At 37.7% G+C, this 20,142-nt stretch overlaps 1 protein-coding gene and 1 pseudogene across 6 annotated transcripts in view; one reads left to right on the plus strand and one right to left on the minus strand.

Moving 5' to 3' along the window:
* Window positions 1-20,142, minus strand: part of FOCAD (focadhesin) — a 318,797-nt gene that overhangs the window by 130,268 nt on the left and 168,387 nt on the right. For all 6 annotated transcript variants that reach the window (XR_012424668.1, XM_065530469.2, XM_065530470.2 and 3 more), the window contains one exon: window positions 1,864-1,998. Coding sequence is in view for 4 of the 6 variants with exons in the window: in XM_065530469.2 (XP_065386541.1) it covers window positions 1,864-1,998 (135 nt within the window). In the remaining 2 variants the exon portion in view is untranslated. The remainder of the gene's footprint in view (window positions 1-1,863; window positions 1,999-20,142) is intronic.
* Window positions 5,551-8,843, plus strand: LOC123569134 (heterogeneous nuclear ribonucleoprotein U-like protein 1 pseudogene; annotated as a pseudogene).

A 20,142-nucleotide genomic window follows, 5' to 3' on the forward strand; every position in this document is an offset into this window, starting at 1 on the left:
AGAAGTGCTTTGGGAAAAATTAAATTCAACTTTGGCTCACATCCAAACAAATTCTAAGTAGTTAAAAAACCAATTATCTAAACACACACAGATAAAAGGGGGAGGAGGAAGGAGGGTCTCTCCCTTCTACATTTCTTCACTTCTGCTTTTTTTTTTTTTTTTTTTCTTTTTTGAGACGGAGTCTCACTCTGTCGCCCGGGATGGAGTACAGTGGCCGGATCTCAGCTCACTGCAAGCTCCGCCTCCCGGGTTTACGTCATTCTCCTGCCTCAGCCTCCCGAGTAGCTGGGACTATAGGCGCCCGCCACCTCGCCCAGCTAGTTTTTTGTATTTTTTTAGTAGAGACGGGGTTTCACTGTGTTCGCCAGGATGGTCTCGATCTCCTGGCCTCGTGATCCGCCCGTCTCGGCCTCCCAAAGTGCTGGGATTACAGGCTTGAGCCACCGCGCCCGGCCTTCACTTCTGCTTTTAAGGGGACTATGTTCACTGAAGAGACCCCCCCCTCCAAATGGACTGGAAGAGATGGAGAGAATGACCCCAAAGCAGTCTGCCTGAACAACAGAGGAGCCCTAATATAAGCATGAAGACAACCAAAATAAGATACCAGAGGAAAAGAATGTAAAATCTGAAAGAAAAAAAAAATCTAGTCCAAAAGATAATTCACAACCATGGATAAGCCAACACAAAAAACCAACACACAAACCAATTCATAAATTAACCTGTAATAAAATCTGATTAACTCAAGGTACAAGCAACACAAAGGTATATGATTTTAGCCCCTGAAAAAAGAAAGTAAATACACCCAATATGGCCTTACATTGGCTTTTAGTCTTAGCTCATTATCAGTAGCCCTGTAGACTCTCTGACAATATAAGAGCATGTGCCTGTGAACTGCAGCCATAAGAAAGAATGTTGGTGAACTATATACTCAGAGTCACAAACTGATTCTTTTTTTAAGACCCTAAAAAAAAAGGCTACATGTAAGAATAAACTAAAATATCCTGTATTGATTCATTCATTCAACAACTACTTACTACATACAGATTATGCACCAGGTACTGTGATAGGTATTGTATAGCCAGTAAGGATAAATTTGATTTTATTCATTGTGCAGCATTTAGAATGAGCGGAAGTATCTTCTAAGCCTGTCTTAATCAGATGATCTAACATATATTAGGGACTATTATTGGAATCTGATAGCTGGAATGGCAGTTTATCAAAGTCTGTGAAAAACTAAATCAAACGAGAAGTTCAACAAGACTGCAAGTGAAAATCAACAGCTGCTCTTTGAGGGAAAAGGAAAAAGGCAAGCATGAAAAAAAACATGGCTTACAAACGTAGAGGCATAAATGTAATTCACTACCCTCTGATGCATTTCACTCAAAGAAGAGATAATGAAGAAAATATTAAGCACTAATATATGAATCTTATTACAAAGAATCTTCCACCAAGTATATCATCAACTCATTAGAATGACAAACACTGAGTAATTCACAAAGTTCGGAGAGTCTGTCCTGCCTTTATTAATGTCTTTGTGGCTTATTTTTTAGAATTTAAAACATTAAAAAAATGATTTTAAATTGTTGGCTTTATGAATTCTATTATTTTGGAAACACTAGTTTTAGGACAATGACTTTAAAATCTTGACAATACGCTCATAATTAAAAGGTGGTATCCTTTATGTAAATAAGTTTTAGACATAAGATTGATGAAGAGCTATCCTTCTACTCCCAAGAGTCCATAAACATATCAACATGGTCTCAGAACAACAACAAAAGATTAGGAATATTTATTCCAAAAGCTATTATAACACACATCTTTCCAATGAAGAAGCAGGCAATGTGTTGAGCTCCAAATGCATACCTCATATTCAGTTGTATTGACTGTTAAAGAAGGAACCAGAGAAAATAGTTCACTCAGTGTCTTCAGAATGAGAGGTCTTGTGTCACAACTTAGCTTTGGAGAGAGAGCATTCCAAGTAGAGCGAATGCAAACAACCTGTGAAGCAAATAAAAAAGGTCAACACCGAATAAGACCCCAACATATATAAAGCCATTAAGTAAGAGTACTATATTTTATTATAAGGAAACTTAGGAAAAAAATAAGACTATGCCTAGAAGATAGGATTTAATAAGGTACCACCCCTCAAATGAAATTACTTAAACCAATGTAAACTGTTGAAGTTGTGCCTGCCTCACACAATTGCTTTTTTACTACTTTGCTTTTAGTTAACCAAGTAAATAACTCTCTCCTAAGCACATAAGCTCTCACTCTCACCGACACACACAAAATTAACTCCAGATTATCTAGCTATATACATTGTTTAAGAACCAGTCCCTGAAACAAAGTGGGTAAGACAATGCTAGCACATTTCTTTCTAAAGCCAGGTTTCCACATTTTTTAGAGTTTTTCAGGCTGTTGAAACAATATCACCACTCAGAAAACTGGAGTGTTAACATATATAAATCAAACATTCTCAAATCACCTTACAAGCTTTTAAGAGGCAGGAGAATAACTGTAGTATTCAACATAATAATTTAAGACGTTTTAAAAGTCAATTCTGGTTTTTTAAGAGGTCATTAATGATAAAATAAATCTAAAGCCCAGCAAAAATGTTATATCATTTCTAATTTGACCCCATTTTCTTAAGCCAGGGGTTCTTCATTCATTTCAATATCTGGTTTTATGGATAGTCAAATGTGTTCTTAAGTTCAATTCCAGCTAACACTGATGATATTTTCACTGATAGACGTTTTATGAAAATTTTGAGACTCAGATAGGAAGAATGCAAACACAGATCAATTAGATAGGCTTTAACAAGAATTAATCTTTCTAAAATACTCCAATCTCTTCTTTTAAGCTGTAATTAACACATACAATTATTCTCTATCTACAAGTATAAATTATTTAGAAAAACTACATAAGGTAGTAAATTTAAAAATGTCAAAGATAAATTAGTAATATATACTTAAGGAGACAGATTAAGAAGAGGTTCAAAGAAAAGACAGTAGACAGAGTATTTCTGAGAAAACCTGGATTCAGTGCATTTGCTATTACTTTATACTTCCCGTGAAACAGTAGAATAATAAATACTCTTTGATTTGGGATCCCCTACATGATTTGGGTTCAACTAACCTTTCCTAAGGGCAGTACTGTAGACCAGGCATGACAGTAGGCACATGTACACAAAGAAGTAACTCTGATATTATAAATCATCAGCATTTGAAAAAAAACCCAAACCAATTCTCTAAAAGCTATCAATTCAGCACAGTTGCATACCCAGAGTGGTACACAGTACTCAGAGAAACAATAAAATATAAGGATGATCTAATCCTTCAAAAACTTGACACCTTACTGTAAAGGAAGAAAAAGACACATCATTCTAAATTATTGGAAACAAAAAGGTATATGATATGATTTTAAACTATTTCAACAGAAAATAGTTTCAAGAGGAATCTATAGAGGAAAGATAAGTCAGTGGGCGGGAGTCATCAGGGAGGGTATCAAGAGACGATAAGGCTTGGGAAGAGACTTGAAGAAAGAATGAACAGAAATCACACAGCCATGCCACAAGAAAATGGAAAGCACAAGTCAAACACAAAACATGTTGTAGGTACAAAAGCATGAGTATTGGTGGGGAAAGGCTGGTAGATCACGGAATACCTAGAATATCAAAGCAGTCAGAACCAAATCTAAAAGAAAAGGCAGGCTATAGGGATTTCAAGTTAAGAAATACAAAACAATTTAAAAGCTATTCTTAACAAATTCATTTGGGCCTGGCGTAGTGGCTCATGCCTGTAATCCCAGCACTTTGGGGGGCCAAGGTGGGTGGATCACTTGAGGTCAGGAATTCGAGACCAGCCTGGCCAACATGGTGAAACCCCCTCTCTACTAAAAATACAAAAATTAGCCAGGCGTGGAGGCATATGCCCCAGCTACTGGGGAGGCTGGGGCACAAAAATCGCTTGAACCCAGGAGGCGGAGGTGTCAGTGGGCCGAGATCATGCCACTGCACTTCAGCCTGGGCTACAGAGTGAGACTCTGTCTCAAAAACAACAACAAAAAAAAAGCAAAACAAAGAAAACAGTGCAGAACAGGGACAAAGGCCAAGAGACTGAGGAACTAATAAGAGAGCTTTGCACTATTCTCAAGCAATTAAAGTCTCCTAGGGCAGAAGAAAAGGCCATGATTGTGAGGCTTCCCCAGCCACGTGGAACTGTAAGTCCAATTAAACCTCTGTCTTTTGTAAATTGCCCAGTCTTGGGTATGTTTTTATCAGCAGTATGAAAACGGGCTAATAAAGAAATGTGACACCTAAATGCAACATGGGATCCTGGAACAGAAAAAGGACATCTTAAACACACATGTCCATAATTCAGTTAACAGCACTGCACCAATATTAATTTCTTAGTTTTAATAACTGTATTATAGTTACATAAGCAAGATGTTAATATTAGGGGAAGAAGGGTGAAAAAAACATGAAATAATTATCTATTTTCTCTTTTAACAACAGCTCTTTTGATATATAATTCAAATACCATACAATTCCTCATGTAAAGTGTACAATTCACTGGTTTTTGGTATACTTACAAAGCCACACAACCATCACATTCAAGTTTGAAACATTTTTATCACCTCCTCCCAAAAAAACCATAATCATTCATCATTCTTGATTGCCCCCTAAGCTCCTCAAATCTAGGCAACCACAAATCTACTTTCTCTATATATAAATGTGCCTATTCTGGGCATTTCCTATAAATAGAATAATATAATATGTGCTCTTCGGTGTCTGGCTTCTATCAGTTAGCATACCTTTTCCAAGGTTCATCCATGTTGTAGTATGTGTTAGTGCTCACTTCTTTTTATTGCCAAATAATACTCCATTCTATGTATATATCCTTTAAACTTTCCATAAGTTTAAAGTAATTTCAAAATAAATTTTTTTAAAGAATAGAAAAAAAACACTAGTCAAAAAAGTAATGGCTAAGAATTTCCAAAATTAATAAAATACATTAATTCTCTAACTTAACTTGTAATACAAATAAGCTTACATATTAATACATTATAATATGACCATTAAACACCAAAGACAAAACAACAATCCTCAAAGTTAAAGGGAAAAAACACAGACTACCTGAAAAGGAACAACTGAGAATAACATTTTCTTTCCTTCTTTTCTTTTTTTTTTTTTTGAGATGGAGATTCACCCTTGTTGCCCGGCTGGAGTGCAATGGTGCAATCTCGGCTCACTGTAACCTCTGCCTCCTGGGTTCAAGCAATTCTCCTGCCTCAGCCTCCCAAGTAGCTGGGATTACAGGCATGTGCCATCACGTCCAGCTAATTTTTTGGGGGGATTTAGTAGAGATGGGGTTTCACCATGTTAGTCAGACTGGTCTCGAACTCCTGATCTCAGGTGATGTACCGGTGTCGGCCTCCCAAAGTGCTGGGATTACAGGCATGAGCCACCGTGCCCGGCCAATATTTTCAAAATTAAGACAAAAAGACGATGCAGTAAGATCTTAAGAGTGCTGAGGAGCAAATGAAATACTCTCAAGGATAGACCATATGATAGACCACGAAACAAGTCTAAAAGAATTTATAAAAATAGTAATCATATCAAGTAGTTTTCCTGACCACAACGGAATAAAACTAGAAATCAGTAACAAGAATAATTTTGGGGTCTGGACTGGAACCTCTGGGCCCAATGCCATGGACAATATTACCAGGCAGAACCAATTCTACGATACCCAAGTCATCAAACAAGAAAAGGAGTCCGGCTACGAGAGGAGACCACTGGAAATGGAGCAGCAGCAGGTCTATCGCCCAGAAATGAAGACAGAGATGAAGCAAGGAGCACCCACCAGCTTCCTCCCGCCTGAAGCTTCTCAACTCAAGCCAGACAGGCAGCAATTCCAGAGTCGAAAGAGGCCTTATGAAGAAAACCGGGGACGGGGGTACTTTGAGCACCGAGAGGATAGGAGGGGCCGCTCTCCTCAGCCTCCTGCTGAAGAGGATGAAGATGACTTTGATGATACCCTTGTTGCTATTGACACCTATAACTGCGACCTCCACTTCAAAGTGGCCCGAGATCGGAGTAGTGGCTATCCGCTCACAATTGAGGGCTTTGCCTACCTGTGGTCAGGAGCCCGTGCCAGCTATGGGGTCAGAAGGGGCCGTGTGTGCTTCGAGATGAAGATCAATGAGGAAATCTCTGTGAAGCACCTTCCGTCTACAGAGCCTGACCCCCATGTGGTCCGTATCGGCTGGTCCCTGGACTCCTGCAGCACCCAGCTAGGCGAAGAGCCTTTCTCCTATGGCTATGGAGGCACTGGGAAGAAGTCCACCAATAGCCGGTTTGAAAACTACGGAGACAAGTTTGCAGAGAACGATGTGATTGGCTGCTTTGCGGACTTTGAATGTGGAAATGACGTGGAACTGTCCTTTACCAAGAATGGAAAGTGGATGGGCATTGCCTTCCGAATCCAGAAAGAAGCCTTGGGGGGTCAGGCCCTCTATCCTCATGTCCTGGTGAAGAATTGCGCAGTGGAGTTCAACTTTGGACAGAGGGCAGAGCCCTACTGTTCTGTCCTCCCGGGGTTTACCTTCATCCAGCATCTTCCCCTTAGTGAGCGGATCCGGGGCACCGTTGGACCAAAGAGCAAAGCAGAATGTGAGATTCTGATGATGGTGGGCCTGCCTGCTGCTGGCAAGACCACATGGGCCATCAAACACGCAGCCTCCAACCCTTCCAAGAGTACAACATCCTGGGTACCAATGCCATCATGGATAAGATGCGGGTGATGGGCCTACGCCGGCAGCGGAACTATGCTGGCCGCTGGGACGTCCTGATCCAGCAGGCCACCCAGTGCCTCAACCGCCTCATCCAGATTGCTGCCCGCAAGAAACGCAACTATATCCTAGATCAGACAAATGTTTATGGGTCAGCCCAGAGACGAAAAATGAGACCATTTGAAGGCTTCCAGCGCAAAGCCATTGTGATTTGTCCCACTGACGAGGACCTGAAAGACCGAACAATAAAGCGAACCGACGAGGAAGGGAAGGATGTCCCAGATCATGCGGTCTTAGAAATGAAAGCCAACTTCACATTGCCAGATGTTGGGGACTTCCTGGATGAGGTTCTATTCATTGAGCTGCAGCGGGAGGAAGCAGACAAGCTCGTGAGGCAGTACAACGAGGAAGGCCGCAAGGCTGGGCCACCCCCTGAAAAGCGCTTTGACAACCGAGGTGGTGGTGGCTTCCGGGGCCGCGGGGGTGGTGGTGGCTTCCAGCGCTATGACAACCGAGGACCCCCTGGAGGCAACCGTGGCGGCTTCCAGAACCGAGGGGGAGGCAGCGGTGGAGGAGGCAACTACCGAGGAGGCTTCAACCGCAGCGGAGGTGGTGGCTATAGCCAGAACCGCTGGGGTAACAACAACCGGGATAACAACAACTCCAACAACAGAGGCAGCTACAACCGGGCTCCCCAGCAACAACCGCCACCACAGCAGCCTCCGCCACCACAGCCGCCACCCCAGCAGCCACCACCACCACCCAGCTACAGCCCTGCTCGGAACCCCCCAGGGGCCAGCACCTACAACAAGAACAGCAACATCCCTGGCTCAAGCGCCAATACCAGCACCCCCACCGTCAGCAGCTACAGCCCTCCACAGAGCTTTGGCTTTTTTCCCTCCACTTTCCAGCCGAGTTACAGCCAGCCACCCTACAACCAGGGAGGTTACAGCCAGGGCTACACAGCCCCACCGCCTCCACCTCCACCACCACCTGCCTACAACTATGGGAGCTACGGCGGTTACAACCCAGCTCCCTATACCCCACCGCCACCCCCCACCGCACAGACCTACCCTCAGCCCAGCTATAACCAGTATCAGCAGTATGCCCAGCAGTGGAACCAGTACTATCAGAACCAGGGCCAGTGGCCGCCATACTACGGGAACTACGACTATGGGAGCTACTCCGGGAACACACAGGGTGGCACAAGCACACAGTAGCCAGTGTGACCCAGAGGCTCCCAGAGGCCCCTGCCGGCTTCCTCCACCAGCGCCTGCCTCTGCCCCTCCTCTGCCCCCGCCAGATCCCGTGGTGCTGGGGATGGGGTCATCCCAGGGCTGCCTCCCTCCAGCCCACTGCCTCTCCTCCGAGGGGCTTCCTTCGCCTCCATAGGGCCAGGCATTTTTCTCTGGATTCAAACAGGCAACAATGACCTTTTATTTTCTGTTTGTCCCCACCTCCCCAACCTTCCACTTCCTATTCTTCCTACCTTCTTCCTTTTTGACTAAATAATCCCCGCCTCCCTTGGTCATACAGTGAGGCTACAGTGACTGAGGGGAGAATCCCTTCCTGTTCACTCTCCCAACCCTGCTCCAACCCCTCAGCTTCCCAGACCCTCATGCAGTTGGTTGTAAATTCTCCCAGGAGCTGTTTTACTGTCTACTTTTCAGGATTAAAAAAAAAAAATCAAAACTTTAAAAAAAAAAAAGTTTAAAAAGCAAAATGGGGAGGGAGGAAGCAGTGACATATTTTTTTGGTAATTATGCACTTTTTTTTAAGTTTTAGAATTTGTCTGTTTTTACTGTGGGTCGGCTGTTGATATTTCATCAAGATAAGCATTTCTTTCCTGAGTTCAGGTGACTGAGGAAGAGCCACAAAACAAAACACAACAAAACCAAACCACAGAATCATCTTTAACCCGACTTTTTATACGATGCCCCAGTTCCCCATAACTTTGCACACAAGCTTCTGTGTTCAGTTGAATTGTAACTGCTTTTTGTATTTGGAGAGAGTGTGACTATTGAACTTGAAACCTTTTAAAAAAAAAAGAATAATTTTGGAAACTATACGAACATATGGAAATTCAACAACATGCTCCTGAAAGACCAATCAATGAAAAAATTAAAAAGGAAAGTGAAAAATTCCTTGAAATAAATGAAGAACACAAACATACCAAAACATATGGGATACACCAAAAGCAGTACTAAGAGGAAAGCTGATACCAATAAAGTGCTTACATCAATAAAGTAGAAAAACTTCAAACAAACCACCGAACAATACATCTTAAAGAACTAGAAAACAGTAAATCAAACCCAAAATTAGTAGAACAAAAGAAACAAAGATCAGAGCAGAAGTAAATGAAGACTGAAAGACAATAAAAAGATCAATGAAATGAAAAGTTGGTTTCTTGAAAAGATGAGTAAAATCAACAAACCTTTAGCCAGACTAATTAAGAAAAAAAGAGAGAACATTCAAATAAATAAAATCAGAGATGAAAAAGGGAACATTACAAAAAACATTCACAAAGTACAATACCACAAAAATTCAAACGATCATTAGAGAAGACTATGAGCAACTATAGACAATAAATTGGAAAACCCAGAAGAAACAGATAAATTTGTAGACACATATGGCCTACCAAGATTGAATCAAAAAGAAATCCAAAGCCTTAATCAGCCAATAAAAAGTAATGAGACTGCAGCCATAACAGTTTCTCATCAATAAAAGCCCATAATCTGATGGCTTCATTGCTGATTTCTACCAAATATTTAAAGAAGAACTAATATCAATCCTACTCAAATTATTCCAAAAAATAGAAGAGGAGGGAGTACTTCCAGACCCATTCTATGAAGCCGTTATTACCCTGATACCAAAAGCAGACAAAGACACACTACAAAAAGAAAACTACAGGCCAATATCTCTGACAAACACAGATGCAAAACCTCAACAAAATGCCACCACACCAAATTCAACAATACATTAAAAAGATCATTCCTCATGATCAAGTAGGATTCATCTCAGGGATGCAAGGATGGTTCAACATATGCAAATCAATCAACGCAATATGTTATATCAGAATGAAGGACAAAGACCATATGATCATTTCAACTGATGCTGAAAAAGAATTCAATAAAATTCAACATCCCTTCATGATTTAAAAAAAAAAAAAACCTCTCAAAAAAAAAAAAAAAACTGGGTATAGAAAGAACATACCTCAATACAATAAAAACCATATAAGACAGATCAACAGCTAGCAGCATACTGAATGAGGAAAACTGAAAGCTTTTCCATTAAGATATGGAACAAGACAAGAATACTCACATTCACCATTATTCAACATAGTACAGAAAATCCCAGCTAGAGCAATCAAGCAAAAGAAAGAAAGGGCATCCCAATTGGAAAAAAATAAGTAAAATTATTTTTGTTTCCAAATGATATGATCTCATATTTAGAAAAACCTAGAGACTCTACCAAAACAAAATTACGACCATTAAACTCAGGAAAGTTGCAGAATACAAAATTGACATTCAAAAATCAGTAGCATTTCTATATGCCAACAGTGAACAATCTGAAAAAGAAACCAAGAAAGGAATTCCATTTACAATATCTACACATAAAATAAAATACATAGGAATAAACTTAACCAAAGAAATGAGAGATCCCTACAATGAAAACTAAAAAACACTGATGAAGGAAAATGAAGAGGACACATAGAAAAAAACAAATGGAAAGATATTCCATGTTCATAAATTGGAAGAATCAATATTGTTAAAATGTCCACAATCTATAGATTCAATGCAATCCTTATCAAAATAACAATTACATTCTTCACAATAACAGAAAACATAATGTTAAAATTTATACAGAAGCATGAAGACCCAGTAAAAGCAAAACCATCCTGAGCAAAAACAACAAAACTGGAGGAATCACACTGCCTGACTTCAAGTTATACTACAGAGCTATAGTAACCAAAACAGCATGGCATTGGCGTAAAAACATACACATAGACAAATATAACAGAATAGAGAATGCAGAAATAAATGCACATACCTGCAGTGAACTCATTTTTGACAAAGGTGCCAAGAACATACATTGGGAAAGGACAATCTTCAATAAATGGGGCTGAGAAAACTGGGTGAATATATACAGAAGAATGAAACTTGACCACTATCTCTCACCATACATAAAAATCAAGTCAAAATGGATTAAGGACTTAAATCTAACACCTGAAAGGATAAAAGTACTATAAGAAAACATTGGGGAAACATTCTAGAACATAAGTTGGGACAAAGATTTCTTGAGTAATACCTCCAAAGTACAGACAATCAAAGCAAAAATGGACAAACAGGATCACACATCAAACTAAAAAGCTTCTACACAGCAAAGGAAACAATCAACAAAGCGAGGAGACAATCTACAGAATAAGAGAAAATATTTGCAAACTATAAATTTGACAAGGAATTAATAAACGGAATATATATGGAGCTCAAACAACTCAATAAGATGTAAGATTATTTCCACTCAAAAACTGGGCAAAAAATCTGAATAGACATTTCTCAATAGAAGACATATGAATGGTTAGCAGGTATATGAAAAATGCTCATTATCATCAGAGAAATGCAAATTAAAACTACAATGAGATATTATCTCACCACAGTTAAAATGGTTTTTATCCAAACGTTCAGCAATAATGAATGCTGGTGAGAATGTGGAGAAAGGGGAACCCTCGTACACTGTTCGTAGGAATATAAATTAGTACAGCCACTATGGAGAAGACTATGGAGTTTTCTCAGAAAAACTAAAAATAGAACTGCCATATGATCCAGCAGTCCCACTGCTGAATATATATCCAAAAGAAAGGAAATCAGTACATCAAAGAGATATCTGCATTCCCATGTTTACTGCAGCACTATTCACAATAGCCAAGATTTGGAAGCAACCTAAGTGTCCACCAACAGATGAATGAATAAATAAAATGTGGTATATACACACAATGGAATATTATTTAACCATAAAAAATAATGGAATCCTATCATTTGCAACAACATAGACGGAACTGGAGGACATTATGGTAAGTGAAACAAGCCAGGAAAAGAAAGACAAATGTTGCATGTTCTCATATGTGGGAAAAAAAAAAAGAATATAGGGGTAGAATGATGGTTACCAGAGGCTGCAAAGGGTGGCAAGGAGCTGGGGAATAAAGCGGAAATGATTAATGGGTACAAAAATACATTGAGAATAAGAGCTAGCATTTGATAGAACAATAGAGTGACAACAGTTAACAATAAGTTATTTTGTATTTTCAAAATAACTAAGAGAGTATAATTGAAATGTTCCAAACACAGAGAAATTATAATGCTTGAGGTGATGGATACCCCAGTTATCCTGATTTGATCATTACACAGTGTGACTATATCAAAACATCACATGCACACCATAAATAAATACAACCATTATGTACCTGAAACTAAATTTTTTAAATTTTAAATATTGAAAACAATAAAAATAAAAAACAACTTATTCAGAGACAAGGAAAAAACACTTAACATGGCTTTCAAGGTTTTTCATGATCTGCCTTCTAGCTATTCCTCCAGTCTCACCTCTTCTGCTAGTTCCTTGACATCATATTTGTTTAATAACTACTATTCACATTTAATATTAGAAAAATGAGGAAAAGGAATAGATACATTTTATTTACCCATATATCACCATTTTAAACCACTATTTCTTATATATGGGAAAGTTTTAATAAATAAATATAAAATTATAATGATGAAGTAACTTCCTGTGAGAATTTTTTCCATATAACTCAATTAAATTGGTTAGACTATAGTTTGTATGGTTTAATGCTTGCATTCTTCCAGGTATGACATTTTTTCCTTTAAAATTAAAAAAAAAGCTGTCTATTGCCATTCTTTGTAAAGCACATTCAAGTTTAACTTAAATATTAATTTAATTCCATGAAAATTAGTTGAATTATTAAAAATGCAAATCAATGGGTATGCAGTGATTTTTAGATTAGGAATTTTAAAAGTTCTAAGGAAACCGCCACCCCACAATGCTAAATCTACCATTGAAAAGTAGGGGCAAAACATGTAATCAATCAATCAATCATGCAGGATAATACCTAGAAATCATCCACATATAAAATATGAATATTGCCGGGCGTGGTGGCTCAAGCCTGTAATCCCAGCACTTTGGAAGGCCGAGACGGGTGGATCACGAGATCAGGAGATCGAGATCATCCTGGCTAAAATACAAAAAACTAGCCGGGCGAGGTGGTGGGCGCCTGTAGTCCCAGCTACTCGGGAGGCTGAGACAGGAGAATGGCGTAAGCCCGGGAGGCAGAGTTTGCAGTGAGCTGAGATCCAGCCACTGCACTCCAGCCTGGGCGACAGAGCAAGACTCCATCTCGAAAAAAAAAAAAAAAAAAAAAAATATATATATATATATATATATATATATATGAATATTTATGTACAAATGACTCAGAATGCTCTGAGTCTGTCTCAAAGATACTGAAGAAGTCATTTCATCCAAAGTGTTTATGTTATGCATACTTTGTTGCTGGGGAAGAATGATACTTTTCCCATGTCATTCTTCCACAAGTATCTTACCAATTTGCCATGTTATTCTTCCACAAGAATCTCACCAACACTAAACAGTACAGATTAAAGAAGACTTTATGCAGTGTGGTATGCTGGGAAGAGTACATTTTAAAGTCAGAAATCAAGGTCTCTGATTTGGTAGCTATGTGACTATGGTGAAGTAAATAATTTCCCTCAATCTGTTTCCCCAGCTGCAAAATGGAAATAATACTAGTAACACCTGCTCTATGTACAGCACAAGGTTACCAGTAAAGCCCATATAGAGACACTGTACATAAACCTACTTTATACACTGAAAAATATAGCTATTGTTGTTATAACCAATAGAAAAAAAATAGTGAACCCCAGAAGAATCAGAGCCTTTCCTTCTAATTCCTGTGCTGTAAAAATGACTTTGTTCTTATGCAGAGGAACAGAGAGCTATCTCCTAATTTTACTTTCAAAAGCTATTTCTAGAAATTCCTGAGAACAGCCTACTCCTTTTGTCCTGATTCTTTACTCCAACAGAGGGAAAGCTTTATAAAAAAAAAAAAAACCTTTAGGCTATGAAAACTGCCTTATCTGCCCTTTTCATAATGAAGGTAAAAGAAACTGCCTTCACAATTAAAGGACTCAAGTCATCATCACGCAGTGAAGCCCTCTTAAGCTAATGCAGCGCACACAATTCATAAAACAGGATGCTTCTGTTACCAAAACACAATAACGGGATAAGAGAGAGTTTGAAGAGACACAATCAATGGAGCAGAAACAATGAGAAAAATAACATTCTTTCTTATCCTAATAATATAGGGTTAGGGGTTGTTAAATATTTTTAAAAATGACTAGCACAGGTTTATTTAAGCAATTCCACAGCCTTTTAATGTCTGAGACTAGTTTATTATCAAGGCAGTGTTGTAGGGGGGAAAGAAAAAAAGAGAAATAGATATTGAAGTACCTTTTTAAAATTCACTTATAATCTAAATGACAGTAATTCTGATGATTTTCTAATATAGTTGGAACAACTTTTGTCCTGTTCATGGCAAAGAATGTAGATGAACATATCTAAATCCCAAACTATGCCTTAGAGAATCAAAAATATTTGGACTTGTTATAGTAAAGCTACTCTCATATTAACAACCCTTAACATCACCATGACATTTCCAAAAGAGGTGTAACAGAAACTTTTTAAATTATTCTGTATTTCTGAAAAACTATTTGGCAGTTTGTAGTACATACTTACAATTCTAATATCTGAATAGAAGAGGTTCAGAACTGTGTGACACAAGTAAAAACAGAGACATTTATTAAACCGATTGATCTAGACTATCAAGCCACCCAAGAGACTCACTACTCAACAGCCAGAGATGTTAGGTTTCTTTTTTATTTCCCCAAGTGAGAAGTTACAGGTCCCTACGATACTTTCACAAGAAACAGTATTTTCCAGTGCAAACTCCATTGATTTCTCTGCAGGAACAGAAAGAATGACACAAAGAACTCCCTATTGGGACATTCACTTTTCAGTTTTGCTAGATTCTGTCTGTATGAATTATCTATTTTTTGGTGGACATTCTTCCAAGATGAACTAGCAAATTCATAGGAAGAATATGTCAAAAAATCCCTTGAGAAGAAAATGATTAGGGCTTTATTCCCCCAAAATAAAGAGAGGAAATTTTTTTGTAAAGGCAAGCTCCTTCCTCTTTTCTAATAGAGGTTAGACTCCAAGATAATAAAGGAAAATAACAGAAATTCAATCAACATAGCTTAAGACTCAATAAATCAAACTACTGGGAAGTTGTTCGGCAGATACAAAATTAAAAGTAAAGCAGACTGTGTATTTACTAGCAACAAGAGTAAAATATCACTCATCTAAATGTTAAAAAGGGCTAAAGAGGCTATAGGTGAACTGTAGAAAGAGACTGAGAAATACCGTTTACTGTCATTTCATATTTAAAAATCAATATGCTGTGTATCAAAAACAATTGATGAATTAGGCAGTCACTTCAGAGACACTAAGAACAATTTAGAGAGACATTTTAAAATTCAAAGATAAAGTTTTTAGGAATACCTACTGAGTTTAGTCCACTTTACAAAGATAGAATTCCATGAATGCATTTCTAAGTAACCAATGTTGAGAGTTACTGAAACATAACCTGATTACATGTTCAATGAAAATGATTCTTCTATCCTCCCACCCCACCCTATGTATCCACAGATCTGGGGATAACAGAACTGATGAATTCTTCATGGATAAACAATAGGGAAGATCAGTCTTTTAAGCCTGAGTGGCTCACACAACTAATTACAACCCCCTAATAACAAGGAACAAACATTCCTGTGGTCCCTTTTCATAGAAACCAACAAGTTTCTTCTTAGGAAAATCAAGACTAAAGACAAAACCTATAATCTACAAGTTCAAGAGAGAAAAAGGAAACATTTTAGTAAAACTTCTTAGGAATTACTTTGTTCTTCAGTGCTAGAAAGCTAGTGAATCACAACAAAAATAGTTCCCCCAAAGCAAGGTTTAAACAAGGATAAACAAGATTTTTCCAGCCAAACAAACGCAGCATCTAGCATAGTGCTTGGCATAAAAAAGCACTCATCTCAAAGGTGGTAACTGACCTATCACCAGCTAGGACAGGGCAGAGCACATTTTCTGTCAAGGGCCAGAGAATTAACATTTTAAGTTTCAAGGGCGACATGGTCACTATTACAACTACTCAGTTCTATCACTGTAGCAAGAAAGCAGCCATGGACAATACATAAACAAATGAGCATGGTTGTGCTCCAATAAAACTTTACTTACAAAAAAAGGTAGTGGGCTGGATTGGAAGAGTCAGCCATGGTTTGCCAACTCCTGAACTAGACTATGTGATTATTAACTGGATACAGCTGAGCAATCAGATTAGACCAATGCTTCTTTAACTTTAATGTACACTTGAATCTCCTGTGGTGAAAGGATCTCATCACACTACAGATTCTAACTCAGTAGGCCTAGAGGAGAGTCTGAGATTCTCGTTTCAAGCCGCCAGGTGACACAGAAGCTGCTAGTTATAAAACTATACTTTCAGTTACCAGATATTAGACTTTATTAGTGAATTTACTTTAAAATTTCAAAACAGGTAGGAAATTAGAAATGTGACGGCAATAAGTCCTGGATTTTACTTGAATTGTTCCAATATCAGGAATTCTGATGTGTTGCCGCCATAAAGTCAAATTCACAATGAATTCCAAAGTTTAACCTTCCACACTGCTCTTCCACTTAAAGGAAGCATGAAGATAAAAGTCAGAACATTTATGCAGATTATCTGGTTTTAGAAACAGGGACATCATATTTTCTAATCCCTTTCTTTACAGATAAAGACACTAGGTGGAAAAAATTTTTTAATATACCAGTGGAACTAAATAATAACACCCCCAATCCCCAGTGGAAAAAAAAAAGAAAATCCTTTCATGGTTTTCAACTTTGTTTGAAAGTGGTAACTTCTGAAATTATTCCTACAAAATATGCAAAGGAATAAGTTTTCACTAGAGATAGACAAGAGAAACCCTGACACTTAAACCAACTTAAGGTTATCTAATATTTCCATAAGACTAATTATTTATCTTCTTTATTCTTCAGTTCAAGAGATGTGAACTGAGCAACTTCTATGTACCAGGTACTAAGCTGGGCACTTTGGGGGAGTAGGTTAGTTGCTAAAACATACTTTCTATCTTCAAGGAACTTAGCATCAGGTAGTAGAGACTGATACATGAATTACAAAACCTTCTGTTAAGCAAAACTGCAGAAGATTCATACTAGATATAGAGGGAGAGATTACCTGGTTAGGGAAGAGAGCAAAGATCAGAAAGGAGTTCCTGGAGGAAATAATATTAAAGAGCAATTATGTGCCAGACACTCTTGTGTCTTTTTAATTTCCAATTATACCAATTTAAATTAGGCCAATTAAATCACATATGATAAAAGAAAATCAAGTTTAAAGCATAACTGAGGTAGGAGTCTTTAAATGCTTTTTGCTCATGCAACTCCTAAAAAAGCTTTGAAAAATCATGTAAATTGGCATTTAAAAAGCATAAAGACTATAGAAGACTTGTTTTCTAACATATGGTAAATACTTCTTTTTTAAAATAAAATTGCTATAACATTCTATTAAGTTTATACAATTAGATAAAATGCCACAGCAATTTTATATCTACCATCATTCATTTCATAAAATCTATATAAAAAATGTCTCTAACACTCCAAAATTGTATATATTTTCTTCCTCGACAGTGTATTTTTGTCATGTGACAATCCTGCACTTGTACCTATAAGAAAATAAAAAATAATACAATGTTTTTGAAAAAGAAATTGTATTTCTATTACAGTTATGTTTCATAATTGTATTCTAATATATTTAATGGTTCAGAGTCTGCTATCGGTCACCTCTCATATGCCTCTATAACAAAAATAAATTTACAAATTAAAATTATTTTTATTTCTTATGACCATAAGACTAAGAGTTTTTTAAAATTTTGAGTTGCATCATTGTTATGATTATTGCTAATATACAATTAATCAAAACATAAATATTACAAATATTGGTAAGTAATCACCAAACATAAAAGGCTTAAAAAATCGGAAATGGTGTGGTCTCAGTAGAAGAGCAAGATGGTGCCTTGATAAAAAATGCTTCCCCAAAAATCAATATTTTGAATTGTCTCTTTGTTCAATGCCCTGAAATTTTTATACCAGAGAGCAATGAACTAAGAAAGATTTACAAGTAGAGATATGCCTTCTTTTTGTAGAGTAGAAAGGAGGCAATTATGAAAGGACAGTTGGGAAAGGAGAAACAGTTTAATCTAATGCAGATAAATATCAGGGAAGAGTACATAGTGAAGTTGAAGATCTGGAAATGTAGTTACTAAAGCTAACATGGCTGCCTATCCCTTAGAAAGTCTTCAAATACCCCATGTTCACGAGTTTGTAGACCACGGCTTTAATGATTTTTTTCACTGCAAATTAAAGATGCTAACTCTTTGGACCCAAATCTCTTGAGAGTACAGCAAAACCAAAGCTGTCCTAAGCAAATAATAAAGAGTTCAAAATTCTATATGTAAAAACTCCGCAAGTGTAAGTGAGCTATTAATGTTGGTTAAGTTATTCCCAGAAGTCTACATTAAGATTGACTGACTATATTAGAATACCGCAGAAAAACATCTATAGTATAACAATAGTTAAAAAAAAAAAAAAAAAGAAGAAGAAAACAGATATCGTTTCAAGAAAGCAGACAGCAACTGTTGGGGGAAAGGAAAGGATAGATGGTTGATTTCAAAAAGAGTCCACATGCTGTGGAAAATATATTTTAAAAGATGAGGAAACAAAGGGCATCAAGAAGAAATGTTAGCAAAGTAGGAGAACCAAGAAAGTAGAGGGTCCTAGAGTCCAGGAGAGGAAGGAGATGTCTATAAGGAAAGCTTTTCATGGCTCTTTTCACTCAAGAGAAGTGAAGGAGGTACTGGAAAAGTATATTGGCTTGGCCATTAATAAAATTCTTTTTTATATATTTTTGTCCAAATTAAAAATAAAACAAAGCACCTTCTGTCTAAACTGCTTGCCTATTATAAACTGAGAGTACAGAGAAATAATGCTTTTTTCTCAATTCTTTTCAAATCTAATTATCTATTTCACCAGAAATGCAAATCTACCCAATAATAAAGGCATTTGCAAACATAAAGATACAAAAACATTTATCACAGTGTGATTTATTAAAAATAATACTACTAATAATAATAATAACAGGAAACAACTTAAATATCCCACAACAGGAAATTCATAAACTATGGTACAGCCACTTGTTCATTCAATTAGATGTCAAAAGTGGATTATCAACACGACATGGTGCCCTTGGTAAACTGCTGGCTGATAAAACAAGTTGCAAAAGAATGTGTACAGCATGATTCCTTTCTCATTATATGTATATACACGGTGGTTAACTCTGTGGTTTATAGTGATTTTTAACCTTCTTTTCTTCCCCTTACAGGTCTCAGAGAATGGTACCCCAAAATGAAGGTCTTGGAAGCAGCTCTCTCTGACCTTCTCTTACCCTCTTGTCTCTGACCCCTCTGTCTTCCCAGAGGCTAGCCACAAAACCTAGAATCCCATGGAAACCAGAACTCTTTTCCCCAAAGCCAGCAATAAGATCTAAACATATTACTCTAACCCTCCCCACCACCTTTCTGTGTAAAAACCGGCCATAAAGAAACTACCTGACCTACATTGTTGACTGTAGGCCATGAGACCCCTATTCCAGAGAGGGTCCTGACCCAGACCCAGGAGGGAACGCAAGCTCAGAGAGACGAAGAAGAATTTAACTGGACAGTCCTTGCTGGGCTTCCCCACTCAGTCTATTAGCATCAAATCATGCCTGTTTTGTCCAGTCATATTTCTACATGGCCACCCATACTTTCTTGAAGCTAAGCATACAAATTAACTGTTTCTCCTGTATCTCTGGATCTTCATTCTGAAGGATTCCACACCATGTAAAACTATGATCAAATAAATTTGTATGTGCCTATTAATCTCCCTTTTTGTCAGTGATTTTCAGCAAATCTTTGGAGAGCAGAGAGAAAGTTTTCCCTTAGCCCCTACACCCCATAATTTCTGACTTTCCTGTCATACTCTTAGAATACTTGAGTCTTCCTTTAAAAGAAATATACTCATTTTATGAATTTGATCCTTAATCATTTTTCTATAATTAAAATTAATTTTATTTTGCTCTTCACTTCC

This window comes from Macaca fascicularis, chromosome 15 (assembly GCF_037993035.2).
Source record: "Macaca fascicularis isolate 582-1 chromosome 15, T2T-MFA8v1.1".
Lineage (NCBI taxonomy): Eukaryota > Metazoa > Chordata > Mammalia > Primates > Cercopithecidae > Macaca > Macaca fascicularis.